This window comes from Tupaia chinensis, unplaced genomic scaffold (genome assembly GCF_000334495.1).
Source record: "Tupaia chinensis unplaced genomic scaffold, TupChi_1.0 Scaffold000131_1, whole genome shotgun sequence".
Taxonomy (NCBI): Eukaryota; Metazoa; Chordata; class Mammalia; order Scandentia; family Tupaiidae; genus Tupaia; species Tupaia belangeri.
The window spans coordinates 108125-124741 of NW_006159600.1; the positions used below are offsets into that span (position 1 = coordinate 108125).

Genomic DNA, 16617 nt, shown 5'->3' on the forward strand with positions numbered 1-16617 from the left:
AGAGAGAGACATAGAGACAGAAAGCGAGAAATCACCCCCCAGGGGGGATGGTCACGCCGCAATCCCTTCTCCTCCATTCTCCTCTCGGGATCTTGGGCACGCACGCACACGTGCCCGGCGTGAGTTTTAAGCCACCGGGTCCGGGACACGAACCGCGGTCGACTACGTGGGAGTCCAGCGACATAGCCATTACGCTAACTGCTGGTTCCCTGTTTTTATTTTTTTTGGAGAGATTTTTGCTATAGGGCGGATGCGCTCACCAGAAAAACAGAGACAGAGAGACAGAAAGCAAGAAATCACCCCCCCACGGGGGATGGCCACACCACAATCCCTTCTCTTCCATTCTCCTGTCGGAGTCTTAGGCACGCACGCACATGCATCTGGCATGAATTAAAGCCACTGGGTCCAGGATTCAAAACATATTCAACTCCATGGGAGTCTAGTGACATAGCCATTATGTCATCTGCTGGTCCCACCTTTGCTCTTTTTTAAAGTTAGAGTAATTGTTATTTTTGCTGTTGAGTTTAAAGTCCTTTGTATATTCTGTTTTAACTACAGTCAGATACATACTTTTCAAGTATTCTCTTTTATTCTGTAGATTTTCTCTTATTTATGTTTATTTTCTTCAACTTTTATAAGAGCATTTTAGTTGGATACAATCTCCATTGTGTGTTATTTTTTTATAATAAAAAACTAATTTTTTAAAAAAATATTGAATTTTATGTATTCACTTGTTCATTTTAATTTTTTTGTTGTTTTTGTTTTTGTTGAGGTTTTTGCTATAGGGCGTATGTGCTTCCCAGAAAGACAGAGACAGAGAGATAGAAAGTGAGAAATCACCCCCCAGGGGGGGATGGCCACACCACAATCCCTTCTCCTCCATTCTCTTCTCGGGATCGTGGGCTCGTACGCACACTAGCCCAGCGTGAGTTTGAGCCACCTGGTCCAAGACTCAAACCATGGTCGACTGCATGGGAGTTCAGCGACATAGCCATTATGCTTATTGCTGGTCCCTCATTCATTTTAATTTGACAAGAGAGAGAAAGTGAGAAAGCAAGTCACCAGGTGCAGGACTCAAACCACAGTCAGCCATGTGGGAGTGTCCAGCACCTTAGCCACCACACCACCTTGCTGGTCCCTAAAAAACTAATTTGTATTTATTTTTAAATTTGATGGGGGCCAGCAGGTGGCATGGTGGTTAAAGGCGCTGGATTCCACATGGCTGGCCTTGGTTAGAGTCTCGGACCTGGCGGCTTGCTTTCTCATTTTCCCTTTCTCTCCCTGTCTCTGGTCAAATTTAAAAAGTGATAATAATAATAACAAATGGAATTAGATAAGTGTTTTTTCAAAAAATTTGATATAGGGTATGTGTGCTCACCAGCAAGAGACACAGAGGAAAATTGAGAAAGCAAGCCATCAGGTCCAGTACTCGAACCACAGTCGGCCATATCAGGGTCCAGTGCCTACCCACCATGTGACAGGCTTGCTCTTGCCTGTTTTTTGTTTGTTTGTTTTGTTTTTGGAAAGGTTTTTGTTGTAGGGTACATGTGCTCCCCAGAAAGTCAGAGACAGACAGTGACAGAAAGCGAGAAATCAGCACCTGGGGGGATGGCCACACCACAATCCCTTCTCCTCCATTCTCCTATAGGGATCCTAGGCACACACACACACGTGCCCAGCATGAGTTTAAGCCACTGGGTCCGGGTCTCTAACCGCAGTCGACTACCTAGGAGTTCAGCGACATCCCATTACGCTAACTCCTGGTCCCAAGATGATTATTTTTTAAGAATTATTTTATCTTACTTTATTTTAATTTGACCAGGGTGGGGTAGGATAGTGAGAAAGAATGCTGTCAAGTCCAGTACTTGATCCACGGTTGATATTCAACTTCTATATATAGATATTCAATTTTTAAAAAACTGTGTATTCAAAATTCTGTTCTTCTCCCAATGAACATTCTTGACACTTTAGACAATTAGATGGCATATTTATGTGGGCTTATTTCTGGGTTGTCTGCTCTGTCCCTTGGAATGTTTGTTGTCATGCTAACCACCTCCTCTTTTGGTCACCATAGCCTTCTAGTGTATTTTCACTTCATGTAGCAAGATCCTTCCAGGTTGGTTCTTTTCATGAAAAATTACTTTTGCTATTTGGCATCTTTTGTCATTCTATAATCATGATTGTCTGGTTTTATACAAATGTGATTGTTTTTTCTGTCTATTAAAGGATACCACAGATACTTTAGTGTTCCCACGTTAAGTGAGATGGTGTGTGCACACAGATGAGAGAGAGACTGAGAGATTGAGAGTGAGTAAGAAAGTATTCCTAGTTAGGACAGTTCATGCAGACTTCCATTTTTATTTCCAGTTCTCTATATTGTCAACATCAAGGGCCTTCATGTACAGTTCCAACATGTTGCGGCAGGGTTAGGACTCAAACCCTGGTCAGTCATATGGAATCCATGGCCTCAGTGCTACACTAGGCAGCTCACCCTTCTTCCATATTTTTTTAAGGAATTGTTTTATTTAACTTTACTTATTCACTTATTTGTTTATTTAAATTTGACAGAGTGAGAGAGAGGGGGAAAGTGAAAAGCAAACTGTCAGGTCTGGGAGTAGATGTGCGTGCGGTCAGTCATGGGAGTCCAGTGCCTGTAACCACCACGCCACCTGCTGGCCCCACTCTCTTATTTCTATATTGACTACATTGCCTGTTGAGTATGTTAGGTGTGATGGCTATTTCAGCATTGATTTTTTCAATCATTGACATGCAGGTCCTTTTATTTTCTTGTCTCTTCCATTTTCATTGTTGATGTTTTACAGTTTCACTGTAGAGACTGCACACTTTTTAAAAATTCTTATTATTTATTTTGATTCATTTGTTTTAATTTAGCTAGAGAGGAACAGAGTGGTTATGAGAAAGAGAGAAAGGAAAAGCGAGAAAGCAAGCTGCCAGGTCTAGACTCGAACCACGGTCAGCCAGGTGGGAGTCCAGGGCCCTTAATCACCATGCGACCTGCCGGCCCCCATTCACTTATTTTTTAGTTGCCAAAGAGTTGTGCATACGCTTACCAAAGAGAAACAAAGGAGAGAGGTGTGGGAGAGGGAGATACGTGTCCAAGTGGACCTCATTGCACTTTAGTCTTTTCTCCAGGTCTCCACTGTGCTGGGATTTAAGGCCCTTGTGTTCATATAGCTGGGGTCTTTTAGTTCTTTTTTTTATTTAAAAAAAATTTTTTTTTTTTTTTACTATCATCATTATTATGTTTAATTGTCTGTAGGGCACATGTACTCGCTCACCAGAGAGCAACAGAGACAGAGAAAGTGATAGAGTAAGCTGCCGTGTTTGGAGCTGAAACCATGGTAAGCCATGTGGGAGTCCAGCACCACCACTGCTATCTATGCCAGCTGCTGGCCCAACAGCTGGTGTGTTTTCCAAGCCACAGGGGGTGGGAATTTTAATTTTCTTGGTTGTCCCTGTGGAATTGATCTCCTTAAACACTAGACCAAAGAAGTGACCTAGCATTTCGGCTTTTTGGTTAAAATTTTTTGTATGTAGTAGGTTGGTGCCTACTTTCTTACTTTCTCTGTCTTGTTCATAAAATTAAAAATAAAATAGTCAAATGAAAGAAAAAATAATGATGAATAAATTTTTTTCTTGTATTTTTTGCAGAGGTTTTTGCAATAGGGAGCCTGCACTCACCAGAGAGACAGAAAGCGAGAAATCACGCCCCGGGGGATGGCCGTACCGCAATCCTTTCTCCTCCGTTCCTCCATTCTCCTCTCAGGATCTTGGGGATGCACACACATGCGCCTGGCATGAATTAAAGCACTGGGACCGGGATTCGAACTGCGGTTTACTACATGGGAGTCTAGCAACATAGCAATTATGACAAATGCTGGTCCCAATTATGAATAAAATTAAGTAAATACTTTGAATAGAATTTTTATAGATTTTTTTATAGGTTATTGTTGCTATTGCAGACAGTTTGTTCTTTTTTATTTTCAGTTTGTTTTTGGTATATAAGAAACTTTATTCTGGCCTGCAGATGGCGTTGTGGTTATTTTGCTGGACTCCCACATGGCAGGCCCTTAGGTTTGACTCCTGGACCTGGAGACTTGAAAATCATTCCTCTAGGAGGTGAATGGTGAAGAAACGATTACACATTCTTTTTGTCTCTCTCTCTCCGGCGAGTGTATGTGCCGTATTCTCTCCTACGAGTGTATGTGCCGTATGGCAAAAACTTCTAAAAGGAAAAAAAAAATTTTAATATAATTAATTATGTTAAAAAAATTTTTTTTCCATTCATTTGATATCTTAGAAATTTACCGAACTCTTTTGAGCTTTTTTTCAACTAATTTTATTTATTATTATTTTTAAAAGATTTATTTATTTACACATTCATTTATTTTAATTTGACCACAGAGAGAGAGAGAGAGGGAAAGTGAGAGAAGGCAAGCCACCAGGTCCAGGACTCGAACCATGGTCAGCCATGAGGGCGTGTCTAATATCTTAAACGTCGTGCCACCTGCTGGTCCCCTTATTTATTATTTTTTCTTTTACTATAAGGCATGTGTGCTCACCAGAGAGAGAGAGTGATAAAGCAAGCTGCCATGTCTAGGACTCAAACTGCATTTGGCCATGTGTGAGTTCAGAACCTTACCCTCCATGTCACTTGCTGGCCACAGTTTCTGTAAGCTTTAGTGAGAAATCTTACGGTTTTCCACATTAACATCATATCATTGTCAATACACACAACTTGACTTCCTGCTTTCCAATTTAAGTGACCTAAAGTTCTTTTCTTTGCCTAATTGCTGTGGTAGGACTTGTTGAACATGGACTCCACCTGCTGGTGAAGGGGTACCAGCTATGGTCACTGTTGTGTTGACAGGCACGGAAGATGAGGCCCATGGGTGAAACACAGATGGGGTGGAGGGTTCTGATTCTTTAAGAACCAGCACCAGGAGGCATGAGCAGGAATCTACAGTTCCCGGATGGGGGCAATATAGTGCATAGATGACCTCCCAGTCCAGAAGGTTGAGTCACCAGGGAAGAGAGGGTCTTGAGTTGCAGGGAGACACACAGGTTGGTTCACCTGATTGAGAGTAGAATCAATAGTGTGCTTGGTCCCCTGCTTCCTGGAGTGCGGTGCCTTGTGGGCTGTGGTGGCACATAGTACTTATGGCACTGGGTTCAGCTGGGGTGCCACCACAGTAGCCTTTGCATGGGTGTGCTGGTCTGACAGTGGGGCCTCAGGCATGTGGAGATGTCGAGAGTCGAGACTGTTGGACCCTCAGGACAGGATGCACTCAGGTTATGATTGCGTAGTCAAATGGGACTCAGCTGTGGGCTTGTATCTCAGGGATGGCGATGCACATGAGTTCTGTGGGTGCAGTTACCCACCTGTGTGGACAGCTTGCTGCTTACAGTGGGTTCACGGAACGTGAGGACTGGACGTTTCCCGTAGCTGGGACTCCACACATCCACAGTGGACATGGGGATGGCTGCGTACCATCCGCTCCTCGTCCCCTGTAGACGGGAGTTCCTCTCAGGTCCCAGCTGAAACCAGCCGGGTGCCTCATTCTTCTTTCTGTGCTCCCATAACAAGTCTCCTTGTCTCACATGTCTTTTCTCGTTCCCTGGGTGAACTTCGGAATTCTCTTTTTCAGGCGCTCAAAGCATTGAGTTGTCAGAAAAGTTATGATGTATTTTTTCTGTTTTTCTGTGCAAAAATGCTTCATGACTCTTCCCAAAACCCAATACATAAATTTATTTCTCGTTTTTGTCCTTTCTGGAGGAGAAAAGGGTCTTGATTACCTCTAATCATCCATGTTCACTCCTTATTCAGTGCCCTTATTTTCTTTATGAGAGAGAGGCCCGGAGGGAAAGACCCAGAAATAGGTACCTTGGCAGGGTATTGCCATGTCAGATTCTCCTGCCCAGGTCCTTCGGTTTATGTGGGAAGACAGGCACGTAGCACCATGCCTGCTTCCTTTCCTGCTGGGCGGGGACACAGCTCAGGCTTCCCGTGTGTCCTCGCTGATGCGCATCATCACTGTTCTGCTTGCACCCCTTTGAGCTTTTTTTCCCTAGCTAATTTTATTTATTATTATTATTTTTAAAATTCATTTGCGCATTCATTTATTTTAATTTGACCACAGAGATAGAGAAAGGGAAAGTGAGAAAAGGCAAGCCACCAGGTCCAGGACTCGAACCGTGGTCAGCCATGAGGGCGTGTCTAGTATCCTAAACACCATGCCACCTGCTGGTCCCCTTATTTATTATTTTTTCTTTTACTATAAGGCATGTGTGCTCACCAGAGAGAGAGAGTGATAAAGCAAGCTGCCATGTCTAGGACTCAAACTGCATTCGGCCATGTGTGAGTTCAGAGCCTTACCCTCCATGCTGTCCACAGTTTCTATAAGCTTTAGTGAGAAATCTTACGGTTTTCCTCATTTACATCATATGATTGTCAATACACACAGCTCAAATTCGTCTTTTCCACTTGAAGTGACCTGAAGTTCTTTTCTTTGCCTAATTGCTGTGGTAGGACTTGTTGAACATGGACTCCACCTGCTGGTGAAGGGGTACCAGCTATGGTCACTGTTGTGTTGACAGGCACGGAAGATGAGGCCCATGGGTGAAACACAGATGGGGTGGAGGGTTCTGATTCTTTAAGAACCAGCACCAGGAGGCATGAGCAGGAATCTACAGTTCCTGGATGGGGGCAATATAGTGCATAGATGACCTCCCAGTCCAGAAGGTTGAGTCACCAGGGAAGAGAGGGTCTTGAGTTGCAGGGAGACACACAGGTTGGTTCACCTGATTGAGAGTAGAATCAATAGTGTGCTTGGTCCCCTGCTTCCTGGAGTGCGGTGCCTTGTGGGCTGTGGTGGCACATAGTACTTATGGCACTGGGTTCAGCTGGGGTGCCACCACAGTAGCCTTTGCATGGGTGTGCTGGTCTGACAGTGGGGCCTCAGGCATGTGGAGATGTCGAGAGTCGAGACTGTTGGACCCTCAGGACAGGATGCACTCAGGTTATGATTGCGTAGTCAAATGGGACTCAGCTGTGGGCTTGTATCTCAGGGATGGCGATGCACATGAGTTCTGTGGGTGCAGTTACCCACCTGTGTGGACAGCTTGCTGCTTACAGTGGGTTCACGGAACGTGAGGACTGGACGTTTCCCGTAGCTGGGACTCCACACATCCACAGTGGACATGGGGATGGCTGCGTACCATCCGCTCCTCGTCCCCTGTAGACGGGAGTTCCTCTCAGGTCCCAGCTGAAACCAGCCGGGTGCCTCATTCTTCTTTCTGTGCTCCCATAACAAGTCTCCTTGTCTCACATGTCTTTTCTCGTTCCCTGGGTGAACTTCGGAATTCTCTTTTTCAGGCGCTCAAAGCATTGAGTTGTCAGAAAAGTTATGATGTATTTTTTCTGTTTTTCTGTGCAAAAATGCTTCATGACTCTTCCCAAAACCCAATACATAAATTTATTTCTCGTTTTTGTCCTTTCTGGAGGAGAAAAGGGTCTTGATTACCTCTAATCATCCATGTTCACTCCTTATTCAGTGCCCTTATTTTCTTTATGAGAGAGAGGCCCGGAGGGAAAGACCCAGAAATAGGTACCTTGGCAGGGTATTGCCATGTCAGATTCTCCTGCCCAGGTCCTTCGGTTTATGTGGGAAGACAGGCACGTAGCACCATGCCTGCTTCCTTTCCTGCTGGGCGGGGACACAGCTCAGGCTTCCCGTGTGTCCTCGCTGATGCGCATCATCACTGTTCTGCTTGCACCGCCACGGCTGACCGCTGGTTAATTTTTAATGACACTTTTAAGTCTAGTTTTTGATTATTTTCTGTGTGTATAATGTTATTGAGTTAGAATTATCAATTTTCACAAATACAGTTTTTTTCTATTTTTTTAAGAGGGACTTTGGATATAGGGTGCATGTACTTGCTGTAAAGACAAAGAGAGTCAGAAAAACAGGGAGACATAGTGCCCCGTGAGTACGGCCAAGCTGCAACCCCTTCTCCTCCATTCTCCTCTTGAGATTTTTTGGGCACACACGCACACATGCCTGGTGTGAATTTCAAGCAGCCAGTTCCAGAACTCAAACCGTAGTCGACTATACGGGAGTCCAGTGACATGACCCTTATGCCATTTGCTGGTCCTCATATATAGTTTTTAATTACTTAAGGTTGCCGTGGATAGTTCACTGTTACGGTATGTCGTGCTATGGTTTTGCATTTATTTGTGCCCAGTAAGTCTGCTGCCAATATGTTTAGTATCACAATTTTTCTCTTCATTTATGACATCCATATCTTTTTTGCCAATTGGTGTACACCTCAGTCTTAGAAGGGAAAATACTTTGAGATTCAGAGCTCCATACACTGTTACTATTAAGTCTTGTTCCCTGCAATTCTTTTGACTTACAGTCACTCACCATTTTTCTTTCTTCAAGGATTCTCTTTGTTCTCCATCAAAGTAGAGATCTCAGGCCAGCAGATGGGGACACTGGATCTCACATGGCCGGCCTTAAAATTTTTTTAAATTAATTAATTAATTAATTTATTAATTCACTATACACCATCACAACACACAAATGAATTTTCCATCCAAAATACACTGTGCATTGTCTCAACCAAGTACATCCACATACATGTTCTCAGCAAATAATTTTCCAATTCTTACGTCCTGCATACCTTGCCCTTTGTCTTGCCACCCCTGATTCCCCACCCCCACCCTCAGCTATTTCCCACCTTCCCCCCCTTTTTCCCTGGCATCCACGGCTGCCCTCCATACCTGCCTCCCCCCCATTCAAGTGTTCCCGGCCTTATGCTTTGAGTCCCAGGACCGACCGTTTTAAAAACACACTGGGTGCGTGTGCTCAGTCTCAGAAGAACAGAGGAGAAGGATTGTGGCACGCCTATCACCCCACGAGGTGAATTTTCATTTTCTCTCTCCATCTCTGTCTGAGAGTGCACACACCCTACATCAAAAACTAATAAAATTAAATTGAACATCATAATTGAGAAGTTTCACTGTTCTGTTCACTAGATATTTTGATGTTATGTGTTTCAATATGGGAAATTATTATTTTTTTTTAAGAGGTTTTTTTTGGGGAGGGTGAGGTTATTGCTATAGTGGGTGTGTGCTCGCAGAAAGACAGAAACAAAGAGACAGAAAGCGGAAATCACCCCCAGGGTGGATGGCCACGCTGTAATCTCTTTTTTCTCTATTCTCCTCCTGGGATCTTTGTCATGCACGCACACACACCCAGCATGTGTTAAGCCACCGGGAACAGGACTTGAACTGTAGTCGCCTACGTGGGAGTCCAACGACATAGCCATTACGCCAACTGCTGGTCCTGGGCAATTAATTTTTAAAGAAAAATAACTCTATTTAGCTTTATTTATTTATTTTAATTTGACCACAGAGAGAGAGAGAGTGAGAAAGCAAGCCGCCACATCCGGGAATCAGACTGCAGTTGGCCATGTGGGAGCACAGTGCCTTTAACCACCACACCATCTGCATGCCCCTGGAAATCAATTTATTGTCTCTAACTAATCAGAAACCTGTGACTCTTACATCCTGCAGATACCTTTCATAAATTATCAGCCAAAGGCTTTCGTCCTTCAGGAGAAGTATTGCCAACAGTGATGGTGGAGGGACATGAAAGCCATGGGACCGAAGAGTTTCCCTTCATGCAAGTCCAGAAAAACACACATGCCCCTGCCTGTGAGTGGAGAGAAGAAGAAAACCCACACCAAGCAGATCCTATGACCCGTGAGGAAGAGCAGACTGGGAGAGTTGTTGGTCCCAAAAGAAGGGGTGTAAGAAACAGGCCTGTTCCTAGTGACCTTGACTTCAGCTTGCAGTCACATCCACCAGCGGTGCAGGAACTTAAAGGTAGTAGGGGACCGTATGAACAGAAGGGAGTTGAGAACTCTGATAAGCAAAGTCCTGTAGTTTCACCACTCCAGACAATTGTTCCCAGTGTCAAAGCCGTCACCGATCGTGAAGATGGGCGTAATTTTATAGACTGTTCATTACTCACCCAAGATCAGAGAGCAGGCAGGAGGAAGAAATCTGTCCAGGGTAATAGGTCTGGCAAAGCTTTTAGTGAACACCCACACCGTGCCCTAAGTCAGAAAATTCGTACAAGAGAGGAACTGTATAAATGTGAGGTTTGTGGAAAGGTCTTTACACAAGAATCTAACCTTGTGTTTCATTGTAGAATTCACACTGGAGAGAAACCTTATAAATGCAGTGAATGTGATAAAGCTTTTAGACTAAGATCAGTACTTAGTGAACATGTGAAAATTCATACTGGGGAAAAGCCCTACGAATGTAATGAGTGTGGCAAAGTCTTCCGTCAGTCTTCAACCCTTGTCGGTCATCAGAGAATTCACCAGGTCAATACTTTCACAGCATCGCAGATTTCATAGTGGAGAGAGACCTCACAAGTGTACTGAATGTGGCAGAGCCTTTTCTGTCCGTGGAAGCCTTATTAACCATCAGAGAATCCACACTGGAGAGAAACCTTTCAAATGTGACGAATGTGGGAAAGTCTTTCGTCGGGCTTCAAACCTTGCTGTTCATCAGAATATTCATACAGGAAAGAAACCATACAAATGTAACGAATGTGGCAAAATATTTTGTCATAGTTCACACCTCGAGGCACATGAGCGTGTTCATACTGGAGAAAAACCTTACAAGTGCCGTGAGTGTGGGAAAGCCTTTAGGGTGTCCTACAGCCTGACTAACCATCTAGCGATTCACACGGGAGAGAAACCTCACCGATGTAACGAGTGTGGCAAGTTCTTCAGGCACCCTGTAGACCTTGCTCGCCATGGCAGAATTCACACTGGAGAGAAACCGTTCAAGTGTAAGGAATGTGGGAAAGGCTTTTGTCATTCTTCTGGCCTTGCAACTCACCGGAGAGTTCACACTGGAGAGAAGCCTTACAAATGTGATGAATGTGGCAAGTCATTTGGGAGCAGCACTGCACTTAAACTACATCGAAAAATTCATACTGGAGAGAAGCCTTTTGAGTGTAGTGAGTGTGGTAAAGCATTTATTTCGCGTTCAGCTCTTATTAAGCATCAGAGAATGCATACTGGAGAGAGGCCTTACAGCTGTAGCAGATGTGGTAAAGCCTTTACTCAAAACTCTGCCCTAACTGTTCATTGGAAGATTCACACTGGGGAGAGACCTTACGGGTGTTCTGAGTGCAGCAAAGCCTTCCGTTCCCGTTCACATCTTGAACGACATGAGAGAACTCATGCTAGAGCGAAACCTTGCAAAGGTAACTAATATGACCACATCTGCAGTGATCACACCTCGCAAGAGGTTGGGGAATTCATTCTGGAGAGAAAAATGTATAATGTGTGGTAGACTTTAGTTTTCATTCTAGGCCTATTACCGTAAGTGAATCCATAGTGGAGAGAAATGTTGCCAGTGTAGTGGACGTGGCAAGGCCGCAGGCAGAAGTCTGACAGTCTTCACTGGAGGATTCATGCTAGTGTGAGCCCTCACGTGTGTGTGGGTGTGCCAGATTGGTTACTGTGCTTTCAGTCTTCACAAGGCATCAGGTAATTTGTACCAGTGAGAAACCTTCCAGAGCTAATAAGTGTGGCAAATTTTTTTGTATGCTTTCACAGCTCTCCAGACGTTGGATAATCTATACTGGAGAGAGACCACATAAATGTAATGAATATGAAAAATGTTTCTGTCAAAATCACTCCGTTTTTTTTAGTAATTTTTTAAAAGAATTATTGAAGAAAAAACACAAAAATAATTAAAATCTTTAAAACAATGACTGTATAATTCAGAATATATCATATAGCTTGCAAGTTAACAAAATTTAATATATTTTCTTGGAACAGCAGTTAGCATAATGGCTATGTTGCTGGACTACCATGTAGTCGACCGCGGTTCGAGTCCTGGACCCAGTGGCTTAAACTCACACCGGGCATGTGTACATGTGTGCCCAAGATTCCAAGAGGAGAATGGAGGAGAAGGGATTGCAGCATGGCCATCCCCCATGGGGGTTGATTTCTTGCTTTCTATCTCTCTGTCTCTCTCTGTCTTTCTGGTGAGCTCATGTGCCCGTAACCAATACCTCTAAAAAAGAAAAAAAAAAAACTTTAATAGATGTTCCTTTTAAAAATTATTTAATTAAAGGGACCAGCAATTGGCATAATGGCTATGTCGATGAACTCCCATGTCATCGATCACAGTTTTAGTCCCGGACCCGGAGGCTTTAACTCCTGCCAGGCACATGTGTGTGTATGCCCAAGATCTGGAGAAGAGAATGGAGGAGAACGGTTTGTGGCATGGCCATCCCCCCTGGGGGGTGATTTCTTGCTTTCTGTCTCTGTCTCTCTCTGTGTGTTTCTGGCAAGCCCACACACCCTATAGCAAAAAGCTCTCCCCCCCAAAAAAAAACATTTAATTTTATTCATTATTATATTTAAAATTTGATCAGAGAGAAAGAAGGCAAGGGAGAAAACAAACTGCCAAGTCCAGGACTCAAACCATACCCGGCCATGTGGAAGTCCAGCACTTCTACCACCTGTCAGCCCCAATATTTAATATCTTGTCTTAACGATGAATGAATCTGTTCTTTTTCCAACTTAATTTTATTCCTCAGTATATTAGTTTATATCTACCACTGAACATTGACCATTAGGCCCCTAAGTTTGAAAGATCTGTAACAGTTTTTTTCAAGGTGGAATAAAAAACAGCGTTTTGTACATGTACTCTCATCTTGCAGTTGAGTTATGAATTATTTTCTCCCTGCTTTGTGCTCATGGATTATGATAGAGAATTTTATAGTAGAGCAGTCTCAAATTCTGATACGCTAAACCTGCATCACTGTAGATGAACATGAACCATGTCACATATTTACATACCTTTCCATGTGTGCCAAATAAGAGCCATAAAGTGAAAATATGATTAAGAATGTAAAAGGAAAGTTAATGTGGGGCTGGCTCCATGACCTAGTGGATAAGAGAACTACATCCCAGATGGCTGACTGCACAATTCAAGTATCCGTCCTGGTATTCTGAGGTATTTGCTGAGTGTTGTGGATGTGTGCCCAGTGTTCTGATGGGATGCAGATTCAGATCAGGGTTTGTGGTGTGATCATGCCCCAGTGGGATACACTTTCTCTCTTTCTAAATCTGTCTCTTTTTTGTCCAAAAGTATGCACCCTCTGGGGGTAGATTTTTTTTTCTAGATTATGATAATATTCTGGGGATGAATATATAAAAACTCATGGTGAGGCCAGCGGCTGGCATGAAGTTAAGGTGGCGGGATAACCCTATGCACAATTTAAGTCCCAAATCCACCAGCTTCAAAAGCTGAGTACATGTGTGCTTGTCCCCAAAATACCAAGAGGAGGAATGAGAAGGGAAAGCCCAGTGGTCCTAACCCAGGGGGATGATTTTTCTTTTTCTCTCTCTTTTTGTCTTTCTCTCTTTATTCTCTTTGTGAGCACCTGTGTCCTACAGTTAACTAAAAGAAGAAAAACGGGCTAGCAGGTGGCACAGAGACCAGGCACTGGACTCCCACAGAGCCGACTGCAGTTCAAGTCCTGGACCTGGTGGATTGCTTTCTCCCTCTCCCTTTTTCTCCCTCTCTCTCATCAAATTCAAGAATAAGAATAAATAATTTTTTAGAGGTTTTCCCTATAGGGCATGTGCACTCGCCAGAAAGGCAGAGACAGAGAGACAGAAAGTGAGAAATCACCCCCCAGGGAGGATGGCCATGCCACAATCCCTTCTCTTACATTCTCCTCTCAGAATCTTGGCCCTCATGCACGTGTGCCTGCTGTAAGCCACTGGGTTCGGGACTCAAACCGTGGTTGACTGCATGGGAGTCCAGCAACAGCTATTACACCAACTGCTGGTCCCAAGAATAAATAATTCTTAAAGAAAAAAAAGTGAACCTCATTGTGCAGGTCAGCTGGTGGCATGTTGGTTATGGGGGCTAGATCCCATATCCCATATGTGATTTGATTCCAGGATGTCATGGCTTGACAAACACTGCTCATACACATGTGCATGCTCAAATCCCAAGAGGAGAGTGGAAGAAGAGAGATTACAGCATGGCCATTCCCATAACCTGTGTGAGGTGCTTTGTCATTCTTTTTTGCCAGGAAACATACATGCCTTATATAGAAAAAAAACCCCAAAACTGCATGTTTTATTGTTTTGCTTTATTAGTGATAGAATGCCTCCATTTAAGCGAGAGAGAGGTAACCTGCATAGGGTCTGGTCACATTGAAACACCCTTTCTTCCATCCTCAGCCCATTTGACACTGGGCATTTTTTTTTTTAACTTTTGATATTGCTTTATTAACTTTATGTTATAAAATAAACATCTTTCTGGGACCAGCAGTTGGCATGATGGCTATGTCGCTGGAATCCGATGTAGTCAGCCATGGTTCGAGTCCTGGACCCGGTGGCTTAAACTTACGCCAGATGTGTTTACATGTATGCCCAAGATCCCGAGAGGAGAATGGAGGAGAAGGGATTGCAGTATGGACACCCCCTGGGTGGGGTGATTTCTCATTTTCTGTCTCTGTCTTTCTGGTGAGCACACGCGCCCTATAGCAAAAACTTCTCCAAAAACAAAACAAAAAAATCTTTCTATGCAAGTTGTTAGGATTCTCCTGCTGACATAAAGACATATAGAGTAGGTCAAGATGAAATCTCCTATCAGAAAATGACAGAACTCCAAAAGATTTACACTAAGTTTGCACCAAAAATACAAATTTAGAAAGCAAGTGTTTATGATTATTAACATCAAGATTCAAGGCATAAGGCAAAACTCATCATGATGATCATGCTGAGAAGGATCCCCTATAAGAATGCACAAATTACTTAAACTGAAGCTCCCTAATTTTTCTCCTTCACTCTTTCATTTCCTCCATGAACCGTTCCATATCATCTGCATTTCCAACAATATCAATGTTATTGACAAGCCTGTTGGGCACATCCCCTCCAAAATCTTGGACAGGTAGAGCCAAACCCTCTCTAATATTTCCTCTAGGCTCCTGGCCTTCTCTTAAGTGCAAGCTTCATCTTCATTTTGCACTGAAGCCTGCTCCCCAACTTTGTTTTCCTGGGAGATATTTTCCATGTTGAATTCTTTTTCCTATTTCTTCTTCCTGTAGAGATCAGATGCAACCTTTCTTTCTTTGCCTTGAAATTTGCTGTGCCAATGGATCTAAAGCCCTTTCACACATTGGGGTCAGTTTCTACTGCTTTCCTCTTTCTTTGGGCAACAGGCTCATTTACCATCAGAGCAATATTGAGCCAGCACACCACTGCCAAGAACCAGCAGACTGAAATTAGAACAGATGCTGGGCATTTTTGTTACATTCCTGTTATGTTTCAGGTAACCAAACTCAGTTTGAACTGCCATTTACAAGTAGCATCCACTGCTCAGATAGATACCAAACTTGAACTGTGAAATACCACTTTTAGGAACTAAGAATGAAGATTTTCTCCTGAGGTGTCTCCCTCCAGATTCATTTCTAGTGGGAAAGGTACAAACCCAGGCCCATCCTCAGATGGATACCAAACTTGAGCTGTGAAATATTGCTTTCAGGGACTAAAAAGAAAGATTTTCTGCTGAGACTTCTCACTCCAGATTCATTTCTAGTGGCCTTCAGGCACTGTCTAGACAGGTCCAAGTGAACAGGATCCAAACATCTGAATACGATTAGGGTCATAATATTCCTCTATTCCCACTAAATCTGATGCACACACAATCAGCCATGGAGGATTTGACTGCCTTAACCACCAGGTTATGGAGCCGGACCCAAATTATTTTTCATGTTTTTCATACATTACATTAAAATATAGCTGGCAAGCTAGTCCTTACCTGAGTGGTTAGGGGAGTCAGATCCCACATGACTGTGGTTCAAGTCCCAGACCCAGCGGCTTAAAACTCACGCTGGGCATGTGTGCATGTGTGCCCAAGATCCCAAGAGGAGAATGGAGAAGAAGGGAATGCGGCATGGCCATACCCCTGGGGGGTGACTTCTTGTTTTCTATCTGTCTCTCTGTGTCTGGTGAATGCATGTGCCCTATAGCAAAAACCTCTCAAAAAAAAAAAAGAATTGGGAGGAAACACACCGTCCATCAGATGACTAGAAAGTACCACAGGGTCACAAGAAATATGGGAAAGCAAAAAAATATCTTCCAATGGAAAAGAATAACTTCTTTATCTTTAGTACAGTGAAACTCATCAGGTCACAAGAAATATGGGAAAGCAAAAAAAATCTTCCAATGGAAAAGAATAACTATCTTTAGTACAGTGAAACTCATCGAAATGTATGATAAAGAATTTATAATATTCATAGTGACAAGCTAACAGAGATGGAAGAGAAGAGAGACAATGAACTGTAGAAGAGGCAGGAGAAAGGAGCTGATGAGTTCCAGGAGGTGAGAAAATTCTTACAAGATCTAAAAGACGAAATACACACCATAACAAAGAATTAAATGGACCTGTTAGAGATGAAGGCTATAACACAAGAAGTCAAAACCTCCCTTGAAAGTATTAAAAGCAGACTAGATCATACAGAAAATCAAATCTCA

General features: G+C 43.3%; 1 protein-coding gene and 1 pseudogene across 1 annotated transcript in view; one reads left to right on the plus strand and one right to left on the minus strand.

Moving 5' to 3' along the window:
- LOC102475327 (zinc finger protein 665) overlaps positions 1 to 11967 on the plus strand; it is an 86598-nt gene extending 74631 nt beyond the window's left edge. The window contains exons 6-7 of the mRNA XM_006144713.3: positions 10204 to 10419; positions 10526 to 11967. Coding sequence (XP_006144775.3) covers positions 10204 to 10419; positions 10526 to 11320 — 1011 coding nt within the window. The 3' untranslated portion in view covers positions 11321 to 11967. The remainder of the gene's footprint in view (positions 1 to 10203; positions 10420 to 10525) is intronic.
- Positions 11968 to 14790: 2823 nt separating this feature from the next.
- LOC102474899 (protein BEX5-like) lies at positions 14791 to 15334 on the minus strand (annotated as a pseudogene).
- Positions 15335 to 16617: the final 1283 nt, after the last annotated feature.